The sequence below is a fragment of the Lampetra fluviatilis genome, chromosome 12 (assembly GCF_964198595.1).
Source record: "Lampetra fluviatilis chromosome 12, kcLamFluv1.1, whole genome shotgun sequence".
Classification (NCBI taxonomy): domain Eukaryota; kingdom Metazoa; phylum Chordata; class Hyperoartia; order Petromyzontiformes; family Petromyzontidae; genus Lampetra; species Lampetra fluviatilis.
Genome location: NC_136286.1, coordinates 262,392 through 283,156, shown reverse-complemented (window position 1 = coordinate 283,156; position 20,765 = coordinate 262,392). Strand labels below are relative to the sequence as shown.

Sequence of the window (20,765 nt, the reverse complement as noted above, 5' to 3'; positions counted from 1 at the left end):
CAGCTGAGTGACGTCACAGCCGCCCGGTGACGTCTTTGTTATTGTCCGAGGACACGCCCGACTCTCGCGCCGCGATTGGTCAGGCTGCGCGCACGTGCCGGATCGCGTCGCCTCGGGCAGGCTCGATCCGATTGGTCGCCGAGCCCGTCCGGCTCGTCGTATCGCTCCGCGCGGTGACGCGCCCCGCCCCTCCCCGAGCCGCTGCGCGCCTAGCGCTGGAGGCGGTGTTCGTCCGCTGTCCGCAGTGCGTCCTCACCACTCTGGCCCCGCGACCGCACCCAGGTGAGTGGGTCCCAGGCACCTCGGAGCCGCGGCGATCATCCCGACCGACGCTCCCGGGTTATGCCGCGACCGCGGCATCGCGGTCTCGTTGCGTCTGTGCCGTGAGGGAGCGTCGCGGATAACGGTCCCAGCGCGGAGAGACGACTCCCTGGCGAGGCTCCGCCCCGCCGGGGCCCAGCGCGCGGTTCGGCTCCGGGGTCCCCGCGGCGCGAGAGACCCCCCCCCGACCCAACGCGAGGTCGCTGGCCGCCTTTCACGCGGAGCACGCGGCCGCGGTTTGGGTTACGCGTCCGCCCTGGGCCGTGCCGCATCCACGTGGGGGGCAGGGAAAGGCTCGGGGCAAGGCGAAGGGGGCAAGGCAGCATGGTGGGTAAAGCGCGAGCAACGCATTTTCATGGGCAAACCCAGGATCAAGGCAGCAGATCCATGGGCAAGACCAGAGCAGAGAGCAGCCTCGTTGAGAGGGCAATGCAGGGACGGGCCCTCGTCGTGCCCATCACCGAGGTCGTTTACCTGACCGCGTTGCCGCCAGAGCTGGGCCGACAGCGATGGGCGGGGGGCCACCGAGGCGACACCGGCGGGGATTTGTGCCCCAGGGGCCCCGACCTCTCGTGGCCGAGGTGAACAAGAGGCCGCGCGTGTGGGAATTTAAAATAAATCGCAGCGTCGTGATTAATTGTTTATCACGTTAATATGCATGGCTCGGGGTGGTGGTGACTTGACGCCTGCCGAGCCATAGGTTAAGGTAACGGGGACCCGCGGATCACGGCGGGGGTCTGGGTGTGGGTCTCCGTGGGGCCGGATCCTCTGGTCCCCTTGGCCCCCTCGTTCCAGGATCTCGGGGCAGCGAGGGACGGGGTAGCACGAGGAGGAGGAAGGAGGAGGAGGCGGCGCTGTGTCGTTCACATTCACGCCGAGTGGGTTCCATTGTTCGCCCCCGACTCGAGTGGCTTCTCGATGGCTCTTGCCTCCATCACGGGCACGCAAGAGGAGGACGCGCGGGGAGGGAGAGGCGACCCGGGGTACCCTGTGCCTGCCTCCTTCCTCCACGCTCGCCCCTTTGGGCACCGAACAAAAAGGCGTGCAGGGTGGCGAGTCGAGCCAAGTCGAGCCAATTTGCAGTTCCCAGGAGCGGCGAGCGACGCCGAAACAATCACGGGGACGGCTCCCGCCCGCTGCGGGTTCCCGAAGTTCCGCGGAGCGGGGGGAGGGTGGCGGCCCTGCACTCTGCAGCCTTCGGCGAGCGAATTATTTGTGCTCCATTAAGGCTGCGTAGCGGGCACATGAGCTGAGAGCAGAGTGCGGTGGAGGCAGACGGGTCCCTGAAAGTGGCGGGTTATCTGATTAGTGGGGTCTCTGTGTTTTTGGGGTGCCCCATCAGTGCTGAAACTCCACATGGGGTGGCTATGCTTGTGGCTGAATTTGCCGTGTTAATTAGAAATTGGTAAAAGCCCCTCTGCAGTTGCCTGAAGTTACGGCCGTGTTCTCCAGGCCAGGCGCGTCGTTGTCGTCGTTGCCTTGGGTTGGGCGTTCATTCTTCACACGCTGCACTTGGCGCTTGCGTGCGAGCGATGTCCCGGGAGGGAGGCTCGTCCAGCCCCCCCCCCAGGCGCTGTGTGCAGATGCCGGCTCGGAACTCCCATCTTGTCTGAGCAGGAACCACACACAATGGGGGCGGTTTATCGGATTCCTCAACTGGGCTCGGTTTCCCAGAGATGTGCGAGGTCGCTCGATTTCCGGATCCACTGTTGTGAAGCCATCGGCTGGAATCTGCCGCTCAAAGTCACCTCGCAGGGGCCTCGTGTTATCGCCAGGCTGTCGTGTGACATTTCCTTTTATTCGTATCCGCGTAAACCGAGAGTTGGGGACAATCTACGGAGTTGGTGGTGGCTGCACAATCAGTATCGCTTACAGTTCGCGAGCAGAAAATGTTTTCACACGTGCGGGTGATTATGCCTAATGCCTCTACGTTGTAATCTGGGAGTCATCGCAATGGCTCGCCGGCTGGGTCCAGTTTTGTTTGGTTTATAAATGCACCCCGGGGAAGGTCGTGCAAGAGCATTGGGTTCAGTCAGGAGGGGCGGGATATGCTCCCCGGATTTCGTGGACTTAACGTGAACACGCAGCGCGTGGAGGCGCCTGTGACGGGACCGGTGGCAGCTGGTAGTGTTCAGCCCAGCCAGTGGCTGGTCTCTGTTCCCAGCCAGTGGCTGGTCTCTGCCAGTGGCTGGTCTCTGGTCCCAGCCAGTGGCTGGTCTCTGGTCTCCGCCAGTGGCTGGTCTCTGGTCCCAGCCAGTGGCTGGTCTCCGCCAGTGGCTGGTCTCTGGTCTCAGCCAGTGGCTGGTCTCTGGTCTCTGGTCCTAGCCAGTGGCTGGTCTCTGCCAGTGGTTTGTCTCTGGTCTCAGCCAGTGGCTGGTCTCTGGTCTCCGCCAGTGGCTGGTCTCTGGTCTCCGCCAGTGGCTGGTCTCCGCCAGTGGCTGGTCTCTGGTCTCTGGTCTCAGCCAGTGGCTGGTCTCTGATCTACGCCAGTGGCTGGTCTCTGGTCCTAGCCAGTGGCTGGTCTCTGCCAGTGGCTTGTCTCTGGTCTCAGCCAGTGGCTGGTCTCTGGTCTCCGCCAGTGGCTGGTCTCTGGTCTCCGCCAGTGGCTGGTCTCTGGTCTCTGGTCCCAGCCAGTGGCTGGTCTCTGGTCTCTGCCAGTGGCTGGTCTCTGGTCTCAGCCAGTGGCTGGTCTCTGGTCTCAAACAGTGGCTGGTCTCTGGTCTCCGCCAGTGCCTGGTCTCTGCCAGTGGCTGGTCTCTGGTTTCAGCCAGTGGCTGGTCTCTGGTCTCAGCCAGTGGCTGGTCTCTGGTCTCTGCCAGTGGCTGGTCTCTGGTCTCAGCCAGTGGCTGGTCTCTGCCAGTCGCTGGTCTCTGGTCTCAAACAGTGGCTGGTCTCAGGTCTCTGCCAGTGGCTGGTCTCTGCCAGTGGCTGATCTCAGCCAGTGGCTGGGCTCTGGTCTCAAACAGTGGCCGCCGATGCTGCTCCGTGTAAAGGCAGTGGGAGTTTTATGGCGCTCGTCGTGGATTTACAGCACTGCCGATTTATATTGCAATGTGCAGGAGCTGCTTCAGATTACACGTGCGTGCGGTGGTGGCTTGCTGCAGTTCGCGATTGCTTTTACGAGTTGCATAGCCGTAATAATTCATGCGAGAAGCAGAGGCCTCTTTAATTGTCCACTGGTTTTGGTGCAGAGCTCACTGCAGTCAAGAGAACTGCATCTCATTTCTGTGCATATGGAGCAGCGCACAGGCTGGACTCCCATGTCTAGCTTCATCTGAACCAGTTGCAGGTGGCGCAATGTTTTTGTGTGCCTCGGTTGACTTCACTCAAGGCTCTGAGAGCCGCGCAGTGTAAATTGTACCGATAGCTCATTAGCATCACAATGCGGACCCTTGCATTTAACACCATGCAAAATGAATTGGCTGGCTCTCCACCACACTGCAGCCCTACAAAGTAAGTAGGTATGTTTGCATGTGGCAGGATTTCGCGAGAAGAGCACTGCCCCCTAAGAAAGATGACAATGGGTGTCGGGCCCCGGGGCCACATCGGCTGCAGGAAGACAGTGCTGGAGGCAGGAAAGGGGGCTCCGAACTTCCTGTCTTCATTGTGTGTTGTGTGTGGACACTTCATTCGTTGCGCGTGCGCACATGGGCTTGTTCTCGCGCATTCACTCCAATACACATAGACAAAGATCCCCCGTACAGCCTTAACAAACTGTTGGGGCAAGTGCTGTTGGCCAGCACCTATGAAGGCCGGCATAGCACACGAGGCGGTAGGTGGCTAGCACCACGTCCGATTGTCTTTGTCTCCCCAGTGGCGATGTTTTTTCACTGTACCAAGTACTCATTTGAGGCCGAGTCGACCTAGGGGAGGACCAAGACCGGAACAGATATTCGTCACTGGTGTTGGCGGTGAGTGGGAATCGGACTCTGGTCGCCGGGCTCATAGCGCAGTGCGCTAACCGCTACACTACCGCTCCCCCACTCCAATACATGCTCACTCCGACACACTTCAGCAACAGCCACTATTCACAAGTGGTGTTGACAGCAGCACAGCACGGATCCTAGGTGAGGTAACATTTGAAGTCACGTGAAGTGAGTGAGGTAGGACCGGTTCTGATATCACTCGCCACTAATGTTAGCATAGCTGGGAATCAGGTTTAAAGTTTCCTTGTTTGTAGCACAATGTACTAACCACTACACCACTGCTCTGAACTAAACACACTACAGTACAAATACTCCCAAAAGCACACACCAAATCCAACAACAAACATTCCAGAACAAGAATACCCACGCTATCAAACACACACTCCACTCTCTGCAAAACTTCCTCATTCCAACATAAGTTCAATTTAACAAGCACTGTATGTTGGACTTATTTTGCACCGTACGTAGCCAACCGCTAATTCGAGGTGCAGAAAGACAAATTAAACACAAAACGCAACTCTAAAGAAATGAGTTTTAATTTAAGATTTTTTTTAAATTGCAAAACTCCAACACAAGCTTATTCCAACGACCTGCACTCGCAAACACACCTGCACGGTCACAGAGTATCACCGGTTGGAGTCTGACTACATTGGACCAATGCAGGGGCATCGATTAGGGAAAGCAAAGCTATGTCCACTGTTTATACCAGAAAACATTACAGCATGTGCTAACCACTTTGGAACGCAAGATACATGGTTCAGTAAGATAATGGCAGTGCTGTGCCATCTGGGTTTTATGCGAGGCAGCCCAGAGCTCACTTATCTTCGTGGTCACAGCAAGAGATACTGGCAAGTGGTGTTTCGTTATGCCTCATACAGTAATTGTTTTATTGATCAAGTTACCAGTTGGAGGTTGCGTAACGATAATGGATTGTCAATGGCCGTGACGTGTGCTCCAAGTTCTGTGTGGTGTTTGCAGCCCTGCGGTAATTGCGACCACACGTGATGGGAACATTTAATTGCTGGCATGAGCTCAGGTTCGGGGGGTCAGCCGAGCTTCTGATTATTTTCGATGGTGTTGGAACTGCCGTGTGAACTGGCAGACCTGCACACTTTTCTCTTCTCTCACACGGTACTCCCTTGTCTGTTACTGGAGGGGCCAGCGTTGTGGTGCTGCTTGTTGGGAGTGTAAAGATTTGCCAACTGCGCACTTGGCGAACAATCGCAGGTCCTGGTGACATATAGTGCGTGATGCCAGGGTGTTGGTGCCGTGGGATGGGATTCCACCCTGCAGAGGTTTGTGCCAGAGGATTCCTGGCTGCTCATGCACCATGTCCTTGCGTGTGAGCGTTCACTCCCTGATGATGTCCGAAAGCACCTGGCTGCTTCACATTTCACGCGTTAACACCCCCTGTCATGACTGCCAGCTCGGCATCCCAAATGCTGCCAAACTTGAGCTTCTGTACCGACCACTGCCTGTGACCGGGGATGAACGGGATTGTTCACCGTGCACAATTTTGCCCAGTCGGAGTGGTGTGCGGGGTCGCTTGGCCCAAGGGAGTTTCCAGTGAAGTTCTTATAAAATGAGTGCATGGGCAGCATGATATTGATAATGGAGGTTCCCATTAAGGCATCACGAAAAGGGAACTAAACTGGCTTCGAGGGGGGGTAGTGTCGTGTAGGGTTGAGACTTAAGCAGTGCTGTCTGGTGGCTCAGTGGTATCTTGGGTAACAATAATTCCCTTTTATATATCCAGGAAAGCCTCGTAGTATCTCAATATTTTTTCAGGAGGGTCCATTGTTCAGATATATGTATAATCCATTGTACGTTATTTTGCACTAATTATTGCAATGGGACTGCTCTTTTGGTTTGCTGTGTGGCTTTGATATGTGGGTTTGATGTAGTCTCTGACTCAAACAAGTCCCAGCTGTCTGGGTTTGTAACGAACTAACAAAGCGGAAGAAAATCGCAGGCTGGATGAGAGATTGCTTATTGCGGGTTGGTGGTAATAAATAGGGTGCCGGAAACACCGCCTACTGTTGATAACAGAAAACAGACAGAATAAATAAAATTCTACTCGGCATGGTACGAGGCCGGAAAGGCGTCTACTGATGGAGGTTGGATGAGATCTTCTTGGAGAGTCTAGCAGCATCGCAGCGCAGCCTAACCGTGAGGAAACAGAAACTGTGGTGGGGTCTCGCGTGGCGTTGTGTAATGTTCCATTTTACCCGGCGGGTTTCCACATGTCTGTTTTATATCCAGAGCCGAACGTTGATGATTATCACGAGCGCCACTTGGCTCGTTTCGCCCTGTAAGAGCTCTCAGCCCCACAAACGGTTGGCCTGGAGACAGAGCGGGTTGGCGTTTTGGCGGCAGTAAAATTAAACAGCACATGCGTTATATTCGTCTGGCGAACGCTAATAAATAACTACACTTTGCTCAGGATTTGTTTTTGTCTGCAGAACTAGCATTTCTGATTGTGTAGACCGACTATGGGGATGGCAGCCCTGTACTGACCTGATAAAATTGGCTTAGAGATGGAAGATCATTCACAGAGTCATTTTAATCGGTAAACGCAATTCTGTTTGCTTTACGTTATTTATTGCAGGCAGGTTTTATTGTTTCGTTATCCTCCACATCTGTAAAGGTTTACAGCTGCTTCATCAGCAACGCGGTGCGGTTTGTCATCGTAATTGGTGGACAATTCATGTTCAGTCACTGCCCACGGCTGCGCTATAACCCCTGCTGCATAACACTGCCCCTCGCTGTGAGCAAGGTTGCAGCTGTGACTGGGAGTGGTTATGTGCTTTAGCCCATGTTGGGTAAATGTACGGTAGGGGGGGAGGGATGGGTTGAATTTTTTGTGTATGTATGTGTGCGTGCAGTGAAGAACGATGAACGGGGACTCGGGCCAGGAGGGAGGCGGGGTGGTGGAGGTGGCGCCCGTGGCTGCAGAGCCCCCCAGAGAGAGCTACTTGGACCGGATGGATGACCCCGAGTTCCTCCGCGAGCGAAACATGGCTGCCGACCTGCGGCAGGATTTCAACATGATGGAGCAGCGCAAGCGCGTGTCTGTCATTCTGCAGAGCCCGGTACCGCGTCGAGCCACAGGATAGCACACAGTCTGGCATCACACCCATACTATACCACACCACTGCACACACCACACAGCACCATATCACATGCCACACATATACTAGACTATTGCACACACCACACTGCTCCATACAGCACCGGGTCACACACTACACGTATACTATCCCGCACCACTGCACGCACCACTACACACCACACACAAATTGTACCACACCATATTACACGACGCAGCACCACATTCTACAACACAGCATCAAATCACAGAGTATGTAGAACCGCACAGCATCAGATCACATTTCATACAAGTACTACACCACATCACGCACCACGCAGCACAACACGGCGCTACCTCACACGCCACAGGCAAACATTGCACTGCACCACACATACTGCCGACGTGTAACCGAGGGCCATGTCACACACCACACGGTGCCATGTCATGCGCCGCCACATTGCACCATGCTACACACAAACCCTCTTATATGCAAAACGTTTGACTTGTGTGTCCAGAAGATCGGTATTGCCGAGTGCGTTGGTGTGGGTGTTGCAATGGCCAGTGATGTCATTGCGTAAACGGCACACTCCCCTCCCCTACCCTGTGACTCACTCAAAGACCCCAAGGGACCCACCCCCCGCCCAATCCCACTCAGCCAATCACTGGAGTCCACACTGGCGGAATAAAACCTGGAGCCTGTCACTAATGGCCACTAACCATTTTCTATCAAACATTAATGGGCTGAAACGTGTCCCGCCCTCCCCGTTCCTCTCCCCGCCTACTCTGTGCCTCGGTGTGGTGCCTGCCTGTGCTTGGGAGGTTGCCTGAGCATCGCTCGCTTGCTGCGACACTGCGCATTGTAGCTTCCTGTGCTACGTTCTTGGCGAACGGTTGCCCAACGGTGATCAAGGTGTCACCGCACAGGGGCCAGAGAGTGGCGTGCGTTGCTGTTAATCCCACGAACGAAAAATCTCCGCTCGGGTTGTGAGCACTCGACGGCGGGTCACTGAGTGCTGCTCAGGCAGGGCTCATCGTCCCACGTCACTCCCCCATGGCGCTGAGACTCCAGCAGGTAGGGTCAAGGGGGGATGGCTGCCGTTACACGGAATTGGCCCGAAGCCCCCATGTGGGATCTGAATGCGGAGCTATGCGCCCTATTAGAGGGAGCCCCTCTTGTTTTTTGTGGCTTTGGGTCTTCATCGTGCGCTTCTCGGTGGCTGGGTTCCGGATTCAGTGTAAAGTCCACATTGCTGCGATTGGAGCTGGGGGAGGACGTGCTGTACTGTACTGGTTCACGGTGCCCTGCGGCAGCATAGCCATGTGAATGGTGTTGACCCTTGGCTGCGGTGCTGATCTGTGCCAAGAGTTGGGGTTGGGGAGTGTGGTGCCTGTGAAGCAGTGGGAACTCTGCACCGCAAGGTTACAAGGTTAACCATTCACCAAGTCCTGTTTGCGCTGAGTGACTCTCAGGGGCTGCAGTTCGTGTTCCCAAAGTGCTCAGAAGTCCCTCTTTACAGCGTTGTTACATTTTTATACATCTTGTTCTCGTTCCATTTTAAAACATTGACCTCGCTCATTGGGCCACTCTGTCTTCGGCGATGAAGGGGTTGTTTGAGATATTTCCATGGCACCTTGTGCTTTTGGCGTGTGCTGTAACGGGCGGGGCCTGGGTGTTTGTCTTGGGCTTGGTGAGTGGTTTGCTGTGTTTGTATATTCTTTTTTGTGGCTACATATTGCGCAATTTTAGTTTTTGTCAAGGAATGTTTAGTTCCAAGGCTATTCCCATCTGTGAGGGAAATGCATACAGCTGTAACCTAAACCGCATTTGTAGCGAGTGGTCTCAGGCTCTTTGCCCAATGCCTGAAACTCCTTCACTGTGTGCCAAGTCGTGGTTATGTTTAAAGACGGTGGGGGCCCAACAATGTGAGCCGTACATTGTGCTGCTCGCCGGCTTAAAACAACGGAGATCTCCTGGTATTTATCCAGAAATAGAAGAGCTCCATTCAATCATGTTTTTGGGTTCTTGCCAAGTTCCTCCACAACCCTCGCTGATTTTGGGTGAAGGGAGGACCTCGTTTGTTTGAGGGCAGCAACATCACAAGAGGGAAAAGGTGGCCTACACTCTGCTGAAAGCCGTTGAAAGACCTCTTTGTTTTCTGTTGCTTTTGTCACTCTCAGGCCTTCCGGGATGAGCTGGAATCGCTGATCCAGGAGACGATGAAGAAGGGAAAGGACATCTCCGGGCTGAAGGCACTGCAGCAGATCGCAGACTACATGCTGACAGCTCCTGGGCCGTGCCCTACACCCTCGGCCAGCGGCATCACGGGGCTCAACATGGGTAACGCACGCAAGACAACACAGCACAACCACGATCCTCAATCGCCGGTGATGTTATGCTGCTGCAGGAAACACCGCAACTCCCCTCTCATGGCCTTAATTAGTTGGACGGGGGGGGTTGACTCATACGTGGAGGGTGATGTCCTTAACGGTGTCCCACATGTGTGGATGTGTTGCGTGCCACCCTCCTGCCCCAATCTCGCCGCCCTCACTGCCGCCTTGCCCCCGGACGGGTTGTGGAGCAGGAGTCGGGATGGTGATCCCCATCAATGACCTGCGTGGCTCCGAGTCGAGCACCTACGTGAAAGGGGAGAAGCTGCTGCGCTGCAAGCTGGCGGCCGTCTATCGCTTGGTGGACCTCTACGGCTGGTCGCAGCTCATATACAACCATCTCAGCGTGAGCCTCAACATGGCCACCGCACTACTGCTCGTTGCCCAAGGGCGTCACAGGTTCACCCTTGGTGTTAGCGCCACGGCTTGTACCACCCTGACAGTGCGCGGTGTGGCGTGACACTCTCCCGTGCGGTGTGGTTGAGATGTTGGCTCGTGTTGTGTTGCTGATTCCATGTGGTGTGTGCAGGCGAGAGTGAACAAGGAGCAGGAGCACTTCCTGCTCATCCCATTCGGTCTCCTCTTCAGCGAGGTTACAGCCTCCAGCCTGGTAAGAGCTCACATCTCAGTTGAAGCCCTTCCCATGTGCTATATGTTTTATTTGTTTGTTTAAAGATTTTTGCCGGTGCTGTTAACGCGTGTGCAGGTTAAGGTGAACCTGCAGGGTGAGATAGTTGACCGTGGAAGCACCAACCTTGGCATTAACCAGGCGGGGTTCACGCTGCACTCCGCCATCTACGCCGCGCGGCCCGATATCAAATGTGTGATCCACGTGCATACACCTGCCGGCACGGCCGTAAGTAATCTCGTCACGCCCCCTCAGTCGCACACACAGCACTTACCTACTCACTCGCCCATCCACTTACTCACACATTCATGAAACAGGACCCTGCGGGGTGGGCTGGTAGGAATAATACTTAGTACCGGTACAGGGATATCGACCGGGTATAGAGGAGTTAAAGAAAAAAATACTGTATTCTAGTGTAACGTTAATTAAAAGTGTTTGTTTTGACAATAAACGCTGTGAGATTTAAAGACTCGTAGTCTTTCATTTCCAAACGATCACATCTGAGATTAATTGACCTTAGATGGGGAAACTCGAATGCATTTACTAGTATAAAGGTGAAATAAAATAGAGGGAGTAAACGGCACCTTGGTGCATTTTATGTCGTCTACATAGAGTTGAATAAACGGGCGTTTGGCATATTCATATAACAGTACTACATTGAGCAGTGTTTGTTTGGCACTTCGAGTTTTTATTCGCGCGCACGACATGGATACCGAAAACAACCACGACTTTGAAGACCCCAATGGTTGTCTGGACGCCCACGTTGAAAAGATGCTTGCTGAAACAGAGACCGCATTTGCTGCTGGAACCCTTTACAAACTCGCAGTGAAAAGCGTCGTTTCCATGGACCCAGAACCAACCGCAGTTGGTGCTGCTATAACGGTAGCATCGCCACCAAACATGCAGCCAGCAGCTAAATAATCAAAGATTGCAGCACAAGTAGAAATACTTGCGTGTGAATACGATGTAGTGAACACGACAGAGATGTGGTGAACACGGCAGAGATGTGGTGAACACGGCAGAGATGTGGTGAACACGGCAGAGATGTGGTGAACACGGCAGAGATGTGGTGAACACGGCAGAGATGTGGTGAACACGGCAGAGATGTAGTGAACACGACAGAGATGTAGAGATAATAGTGAACACGACAGAGATATAGTGAACACGACAGAGATGTAGAGATGATAGTGAACACGGCAGAGATGTAGTGAACACAGCAGATGTAGTGAACACGGCAGAGATGTAGTGAACACGGCAGAGATGTAGTGAACACGGCAGAGATGTGGTGAACACGGCAGAGATGTGGTGAACACGACAGAGATGTGGTGAACACGGCAGAGATGTGGTGAACACGGCAGAGATGTAGTGAACACGACAGAGATGTAGAGATGATAGTGAACACGACAGAGATATAGTGAACACGACAGAGATGTAGAGATGATAGTGAACACGACAGAGATGTAGTGAACACGACAGAGATGTAGAGATGATAGTGAACACGACAGAGATGTAGAGATGATAGTGAACACGGCAGAGATGTAGTGAACACAGCAGATGTAGTGAACACGACAGATGTAGTGAACACGGTAGAACTATAAGCGAGTGAATAGCAGCAGCGACGAGGCCTCTCGCTGCCTCTGCTCTGCCGCTGCCGGGCTGCAGATTCAGCCGAGTCAGGTACCACTGCCAATATGCACAACAACAACAATAAACGTGCTGCGTTTCATCTCTGTGTTAATAAGCCTGCTGCACTAGGCCTCACGAAGCCTGCCGCACTAGGCCTCGCGCCGTGCTTTTCGTGCACAAATAAGGCGATTAAATGTATCTCGTCTCTGTGTTAATAAATGTTTCTTGTCTCTGTGTTATAAAAACGTGCTGCGTTTCAGTAAAATAATTGTTTTTAAATAAACGTGCTGCGTTTCATCTCTGTTAATAAGCCTGCCGCACTAGGCCTCACGAAGCCTGCCGCACTAGGCCTCGTGCCGTGCTTTTCGTGCACAAATAAGGCGATTAAATGTATCTCGTCTCTGTGTTAATAAATGTTTCTTGTCTCTGTGTTATAAAAACGTGCTGCGTTTCAGTAAAATAATTGTTTTTAAATAAACGTGCTGCGTTTCATCTCTGTTAATAAGCCTGCCGCACTAGGCCTCACGAAGCCTGCCGCACTAGGCCTCGTGCCGTGCTTTTCGTGCACAAATAAGGCGATTAAATGTATCTCGTCTCTGTGTTAATAATTGTTTCTTGTCTCTGTGTTAAAAAACGTGCTGCGTTTCAGTAAAATAATTGTTTTTAAATAAACGTGCTGCGTTTCATCTCTGTTAATAAGCCTGCCGCACTAGGCCTCACGAAGCCTGCCGCACTAGGCCTCGTGCCGTGCTTTTCGTGCACAAATAAGGCGATTAAATGTATCTCGTCTCTGTGTTAATACATGTTTCTTGTCTCTGTGTTAAAAAAACGTGCTGCGTTTCAGTAAAGTAATTGTTTTTAAATAAACGTGCTGCGTTTCATCTCTGTGTTAATAAGCCTGCCGCACTAGGCCTCACGAAGCCTGCCGCACTAGGCCTCGTGCCGTGCTTTTCGTGCACAAATAAGGCGATTAAATGTATCTCGTCTCTGTGTTAATAAATGTTTCTTGTCTCTGTGTTAAAAAGCGTGCAGCGTTTCAGTAACGTAATTTTTTAAATAAACGTGCTGCGTTTCAGTAAAGTAATTTTGAAGCGAAGTTTAAAGTTTTGCCGTGATGCGCCGCAAGCGACGGCCATCTTGTTTAATTCACATATCGCAGGGGGAGCGGGCGGCCATCTTGTCAGACAGGGTCATTCCAAGTGTTTGCAGTAGGGGGCGATGTTGATACACGGACGGACGGACAAACGCGGACGGACGGACGGACAAACGCGGACGGACGGACGGACAAACGCGGACGGACGGACGGACAAACGCGGACGGACGGACGGACGGACACATTAATCTATTGGTGGTCTGGTCCACTTCGTTCCTACCAGTATTAACCCACCCATCTAATCACTCCTTGAATCCATCTACCCTCTCAAACCAGGCATACATGAATTCACCCATTTACCACCTCATTCATTCACCCATCACTGTCTATGTACATATGTGTATCATGTACCATCCTTGTTTGAAAATGTATAAAAACATTTTTTTAATCAAATTATATCATGACCGCAATTATCTGTTCTTGGGAATGTTAAACTTTGCTTAACATTCCACAACACAACTCCCCCCTGTTGGCCACTGTTGTGTACTGCACGTGTTCCTTATAAATCTCTGTATTCAGTGACATGGCTGGGCCATCGACTTGCAAGTCCAGTAAACCCGCACTATGCGAGAGTTCTGGATTTGCGAGTTTTCACATATTTGTAAGCTGATAAATGTGTACTAGTTCCCTATTCGCGACCCACCGGACTCCAGTGTTTGCGGGTGTACCTAGTGCCAGACCACCCACAGGTGCGTGCAGAATGTTAATACATTTGAAACTTGTCTGCGAAGATTAGGCACGACCCCCTGTCGGCGGCCCGTTTAGTCCTCAAGTCTCGCAGTAATCCCACTCGGAACTCGCTATTTTGCATTTTTACTTCATACGAACTTAGTCTACTCGTTTATACATTTTGGTATAAACGAGTCGACTGTAAGGTCCATTTGAAAATAACACGGATGCAATCAGGGAAAGTGTTGCATCTATCGCTACCGCCCCAGAGTGCTAAAATGATAACAACTGCGTGGCGTTGTTATGAAACACCTGCATCTCCCGAGGAGTCATCCTCCTGAATTCCTCACCACTACCTCCTTCATCGTCAAAGCGTCATCATAAAACGTAATAAAAAAAAGTGTTCTTTATATTAAATTATGTATTTATTGTAGTAATTGCTATTAAACATTTATCATTTATCACCTATGTTGAATAGTACCAGGAACATAGCCCCATTTATCCCATTTGAACAAGGTTTCTGCATTCGCGAGCGTGTTCAATGTAACCGTCACGGACAGCATACCTGTCAACCCCTTATCAGTGCCTACCTTATTACAGACAAATTCAGACATTATTGGTCACTCCGTGCTCTTATAAATCTCAGCGTTCATCCTACAAAGTCCCATCACAAGGGAGATACACAAATAGACAAAACATATATGTTTGCCCGTATTGAAAATGGCTGTACGCCGTATGGACCTGAAAACTCAATTTCCCTGTACAAGAATACAGGTAAACCGTATGGGTTGACAGGTATGGGATAGAGAGGGTTTGCTGTATTCACTCACTGATGTCTTAGCTCCTTCCTTCTGTTGGCCACGGCCAGTGTTGGCAGCTACAATCCCCCAACCACTGTAAGCATGCTGCTGTATTGGCAACCCATCTACCTAATAATCACATGATGAATAAATTACACACTAATTATAATGCTTGTTCTTGTATTCGTAGAATAGATGTGTGTGGTGCTTTTTATGTTCAGTGTAGCAACGCAGATGGTTTCACAATTTTACTACTGTATTGCATGTGTAATCGTTTTTTTAATTGATACAAAATGCTTGATGGGCATGTCCAACACTGCCACAGACTCACATACTCACCCCCCACCCATCTACTCAACCACTTCCTCGCAAATCTCACAAACTTCACAAACCTTCTCACCCACTCACCCCATCATTGTGGTTGATGCTGCCCACTCACAGGTGTCGGCTATGAAGTGTGGGCTGCTGCCCATCTCACAGGAGGCCATGATACTGGGAGAGGTGACATACCACGACTATGAGGGCATTCTCGTCGATGATGAGGAGAAGGCCAACCTGCAGAAGAACCTTGGCCCGACCAGCAAGGTAGGTAGCGATGGGGGCGACGCCTGCAACGCCGCCGTGACGCTGGAGCCCGTGGCCTGCAATGTGTGGCCTTGCTGAAGCATATATATTGAGGGAAAAAAGTATTTGATCCCCTGCTGATTTTGTACGTTTGGCCACTGACAAAGAAATGATCAGTCTATAATTTTAATGGTAGGTTTATTTGAACAGTGAGAGACAGAATAACAACAACAAAATCCAGAAAAACGCATGTCAAAAATGTTATAAATGTATTTGCATTTTAATGAGGGAAATAAGTATTTGACCCCTCTGCAAAACATGACTTAGTACTTGGTGGCAAAACCCTTGTTGGCAATCACAGAGGTCAGACGTTTCTTGTAGTTGGCCACCAGGTTTGCACACATCTCCAAGTCATTAAGGTTTCGAGGCTGACATTTGGCAAATCGAACCTTCAGCTCCACAGATTTTTTTTATGGGACTAAGGTCTGAAGACTGGCTAGGCCACTCTAGGACCTAAATGTGCTTCTTTTTGAGCCACTCCTTTGTTGCCTTGGCCGTGTGTTTTGGGTCATTGTCATGCTGGAATACCCATACACGACCCATTTTCAATGCCCTGGCTGAGGGAAGGAGGTTCTCACCCAAGATTTGACGGTACATGGCCCCGTCCATCGTCCCTTTGATGCGGTGAAGTTGTCCTGTCCCCTTAGCAGAAAAACACCCCCAAAGCATAATGTTTGCACCTCCATGTTTGACGGTGGGGATGGTATTCTTGGGGTCATAGGCAGCATTACTCCTCCAAACACGGCGAGTTGAGTTGATGCCAAAGAGCTCCATTTTGATCTCATCTGACCACAACACTTTCACCCAGTTGTCCTCTGAATCATTCAGATGTTCATTGGCAAACTTCAGGCGGGCATGTATATGTGCTTTCTTGAGCAGGGGGACCTTGCGGGCGCTGCAGGATTTCAGTCCTTCACGGCGTAGTGTGTTACCAACTGTTTTCTTGGTGACTATGGTCCCAGCTGCCTTGAGATCATTGACAAGATCCTCCTGTGTAGTTCTGGGCTGATTCCTCACCGTTCTCATGATCATTGCAACTCCACGAGGTGAGATCTTGCATGGAGCCCCAGGCCGAGGGAGATTGACGTTTTTTCGTGTTTCTTCCATTTGCGAATAATCGCACCAACTGTTGTCACCTTCTCACCAAGCTGCTTGGCGATGGTCTTGTAGCCCATTCCAGCCTTGTGTAGGTCTACAATCTTGTCCCTGACATCCTTGGAGAGCTCTTTGGTCTTGGCCATGGTGGAGAGTTTGGAATCTGATTGATTGATTGCTTTGGTGAACAGGTGTCTTTTATACAGGTAACAAGCTGAGATTAGGAGCACTCCCTTTAAGAGTGTGCTCCTAATCTCAGCTCGTTACGTGTATAAAAGACACCTGGGAGCCAGAAATCTTTCTGGTTGAGAGGGGGTCAAATACTTATTTCCCTCATGAAAATGCAAATCAATTTATAACATTTTTGTCATGCGTTTTTCTGGATTTTTTTGTTGTTATTCTGTCTCTCACTGTTCAAATAAACCTACCATTAAAATGATAGACTGATCATTTCTTTGTCAGTGGGCAAACGTACAAAATCAGCAGGGGATCAAATACTTTTTTCCCTCGCTTTATTGTCACGATACGATGACTCTCGTGATATTACATTACCATAGCTCTGTATAACCGGCCCGGGTGTCTCGGCAGTAGGGCGAGCGGCTCACAATCGGGTTCCGAGTTCAAATCCTGGTTGGGGGTTGACGCAGCCCATCATCCCTCTAGCGTCAATACAATGATGGTCACTTGATGGGGAAGTAAACAGTGGTTGTCCTGTGGAGAGACAGTACCGGGCCGTACGAAATTAGAATTTCCATGACTTTCTTGTGGCTGTAAACAGAAGATGAGCACCTTAACGGTCATTTGAGCTTTGCTGTACTTTCAGCACGAATAAAGATTACTTGTAAAAACGAATAAACTATTTTATTTTACCAGTTAAGGCCCACTGAGCTTAGTTATTAAACTTTACAGTCTGTAATGCTTATAATGCAAGTGCTGTCGGTTACAAAGGAAATATTCAAACGGACTTCCGCAATAGTGTAGGCAACGAAGTAGGGATGCAGGAACACAAGCATGTTTCATGCATAATGCAGACATTTATAATGATTAACTATTGTGTTAAAAAAACATTTTGTAAAAATACAAGATTAAAGTGTAAAAAAAAAATCACCAACAATGAAATTATATTTTGATAGACAATACGACCTTACATTGTGCGATGTGTCATGGTATCACTGTATCGCGGTGCGCGGTGACCCGACAGACGATCAGCCCAGTGTTGGGCCATAGGGACTCTGCATGGCCGTGAGGACTTTGCAGCGATGAAACACGTGTGTGAGTGGGTACCATCTACATGCAATACCCGATCGACTTGTAGCCGTGGAGTGATGAACCCCTGCTTCCTGGCTGTAGGTGCTGATTCTGAGGAACCATGGGTTGGTGGCACTGGGGGAAACGGTGGAGGAGGCTTTTCACTACCTATACAACCTCGTGATGGCCTGCGAGGTCCAGGTGAGTGTGCGAGATACGCAAGGCCGGGGCCGGGTTTGTGAGACCCCCACCCACCGAGTGCGCGAGCGTGCCGGGCCTACGGCCGGTGTTGCATCTGGACACGCTGTGGCCCCACGCAGCCAATGCGTGCCCCCACCAAGACTCAGCGGTTCACTCCCCCGTGCCCCCCACCCCTTTTTCCTCCGACAGGTGCGCACACTGGCCAGTGCCGGAAGCGTCGACAACGTGATCTTGCTCGATGAGGAGAAGCTGCGGGCGCGTACGCAAGGGATCGTCACTCACGGCAACGTGAACATGGCTGGTTTGCATACGTGGGGCGTCGGGGAGCAGGAGCTGGAGGCATTGATGCGCATGATGGACAGCATGGTGAGTCCCGAGGACGAGGGCAAGCGGAGCGAAGGAAGCAACAGTGGATGACCTAAACTAGATTTTAGAGAACAAATAATCCCACAATGCAATCTACTAGCAACATTTTATCATGTTACTCATATAATTAAGGCCCCTTGGTATTAGGTGCAGTCTCCAACTCTTAGAAATCTATATCCCTGGCTTCTGTCTTTTTTTGAGGAAGAAGGGCCATTGGCTGATGTGCCATTGCCCGATATGTGTCCATGGTGTCAATTGATCAAACATGTAATGGCACTCATCCATAACTTAGATTTATACTGCACTTAAAACTGAAACATCCATTTGTGCCAATGTGTGTCCTCTTCATAAGCAGAATTGTTTTCTGTGTGAGATGAAGTTCGCAGTGCGGATCAAAATGTGCAATCGATCGTGCGGATTTGTTTACATAGTACATAGGGGACAGAACGTCTGGGCTGATATGGCGCTGTGTGTCTGCTTGTGTATGTGTGCGCATGTGCAGGGCTACCGTACAGGTTACGCGTACAGAAATCCCGTAATGAGGGAGCGCCCGCGCCAGCGCGGCGAGGTGGAAATCCCAGCCACCTCGTTTGGGCTCGATGATGACTCTATGGTGCACTCGCCGCTCAAGTTTCTGGCCGCGCGGCAGCAGCGCGACAAGACTCGCTGGCTGAACTCGCCCAATGCCTACATGCGCGTGGAGGTCACGCAGGACCAGCGCAACGGAGCGGGCGCCCCCAAGACTAAGGTGTGGGCGCCCAACACACACCGAACCCCCGCGCTGGCGTCCTCCCTCTCCTCCGGTGTCTGCGTGCCCAGCTGTATCACAAACTGCTTGGTCTGTTCCTCTCTACAACTTGTTACACTTTGCTTGTGCTACTAGTGCTTCTGCTGATGCTGGTCCGTCTTGGTGGTGTCACTGTGAGCTTGGCCGCTGGTAGAGTGGAGGCACGGGGTGAAGGGACGGGCTCCATGTCTGAGAGGAAGATTACATTGCTTGGTGCGCTCATCCATAATATAAGCGCCGTCTTGGCTGCCAGTGCCAATTGTTTTCGTCAAATCGGCGCTGTCACATCGTGTCCTGTCCTTAATCCTGGAGCTAATCTTAACCATAGCCCTAACCCTAACACTAACGTTATCCCCATATTCTAACCTGAACTCTAACCCAAGCCAGCGAAAGCCCTCTTGGTCACCCCCCCCCCCCCTCAGCCTGGAGTGAGGCGAGTTTTTGCTCCCGTGTCTAATTCCCTCGTTGGTAACGAGAACATATTTTAATGTTTATGACGGTTTGTGCCCTCGCCACTGCTGAATGGAACTCTTTTTTAAACTTGACCCAACTCATCGGGATGACCCCCGCCCCACCGTACGATGCCATCGGATCGGGGTAGCGGCTCGGCCTTGCCTTCTCTCCACCGGCGGTGCCGTGAATACGCCGCTTGGCTTTGCCGTCTTGTGACCCCGAGAGTGACTGCAAGTGAGGGTTATTTTGCCAGCTGCATGCCCGCACGCTCATTTTGCCCTCCGTGCACCCTGGGGTATATTTTTGTTTCATTGTTTCAGTTTCTTTTTAATGAGTGTATTGTAAAACTTGCATGTCATAATTTCTCTATTAAGATACTGCGGTCTCGTATTTCTATTCTGGTTTAGGTGTGGGGGCTTCGGGCATGTACAGCGAGCCCTCGTGAGAAGGAAAATGGAAGAACCTGCATCTTTGGTCAATCTTTGTGTTTCACTTCTGTGTTTTTATGTTTTGTTTTCTGTTATGTTTGCATTGTTCCGTTTACCCTTGCTCGTGCCCTAGTGTATGTGGTCGTGGCGGTGTCCCGCATGTGGGGGGGGGGGGGTCCGTGTTCCCACCCGTGCAGGCAACTCCCCTCCCACTCTCTTCCTCTGTGCTCTCCGTCCATCTCTACTTCCTCTTTCCCTCCCTCTTCCCAACATCTTTCTCCTCTCACTGCCTCTTGCTCCCTCTCCTGCTATCGCCACCTTTCTCTCTCCCCCTCTCACGACTTCTTTCACTTTCTCTTTCTCACACCCTCTCCTCTGGCTACTTATGCGTCACTCTTCCTGTTGCCTCTCCCCCCTCGTGCCCTCACATGGGCCTGGGGCCCCGCTAGACTTGCAGTGTTTGAATAGGCAAAGGCTCTTACTGCACTGTTTTATTCACACGGCCTGGCTGGCCTGGCTGACCTGGCTGACCCACTTGTTAGAAAAAAATCGGGCAGAGATAACCACCGCACGCACGGGCCCGAGCACGTGGCCAGGGGGGCGAGGGCAGGGCCTGCACGCGTGGGCGGGGCCGAGGGGGGGGGCGGGGTTGCATGGTGGCCGTGTTGCCCCCCGCCTCTTCCCTGCATGGGTGTCGCTGTGCTCGTTATTACCGTCGGTGCAGTTCGCCGACGTCCGATGATGCGTTGCTGTGCTGCTGTGCCGCGTGTTCTAACGCGCGCCGTGTTTTGCAGGTGCTCGAAGCCGTTTAAGTAGTGGGGACGTCGTCTCGGGGCGCTGTAATGCGCGCTCAGCGGCACGATAGGCGTTGTGCCTCTGACCGGACACTGCGAGCCCAAGCTATATTCAGTATTCACATAAAATGCAGCATGACAATCATAATATCTATACCACTTCAGTT

At 51.7% G+C, this 20,765-nt stretch overlaps 1 protein-coding gene across 4 annotated transcripts in view; it reads left to right on the top strand.

The window, feature by feature from the left end:
* The first annotated feature begins 161 nt into the window (after nucleotides 1–161).
* Nucleotides 162–20,765, top strand: part of ADD1 (adducin 1) — a 26,104-nt gene continuing 5,500 nt past the window's right edge. For 2 of the 4 annotated variants that reach the window (XM_078861262.1, XM_078861265.1), the window contains exons 1-10: nucleotides 162–282; nucleotides 7,133–7,339; nucleotides 9,517–9,676; nucleotides 9,921–10,072; nucleotides 10,256–10,336; nucleotides 10,433–10,582; nucleotides 15,044–15,187; nucleotides 17,672–17,770; nucleotides 17,960–18,136; nucleotides 18,639–18,974. In XM_078861262.1, the coding sequence (XP_078717388.1) occupies nucleotides 7,142–7,339; nucleotides 9,517–9,676; nucleotides 9,921–10,072; nucleotides 10,256–10,336; nucleotides 10,433–10,582; nucleotides 15,044–15,187; nucleotides 17,672–17,770; nucleotides 17,960–18,136; nucleotides 18,639–18,974 (1,497 nt within the window). In that variant the 5' untranslated portion in view covers nucleotides 162–282; nucleotides 7,133–7,141. Of the gene's footprint in view, nucleotides 283–498; nucleotides 649–7,132; nucleotides 7,340–9,516; nucleotides 9,677–9,920; nucleotides 10,073–10,255; nucleotides 10,337–10,432; nucleotides 10,583–15,043; nucleotides 15,188–17,671; nucleotides 17,771–17,959; nucleotides 18,137–18,638; nucleotides 18,975–20,765 lie in introns of those variants that run through there. The other 2 variants (XM_078861264.1, XM_078861263.1) reach the window with 2 other exon arrangements.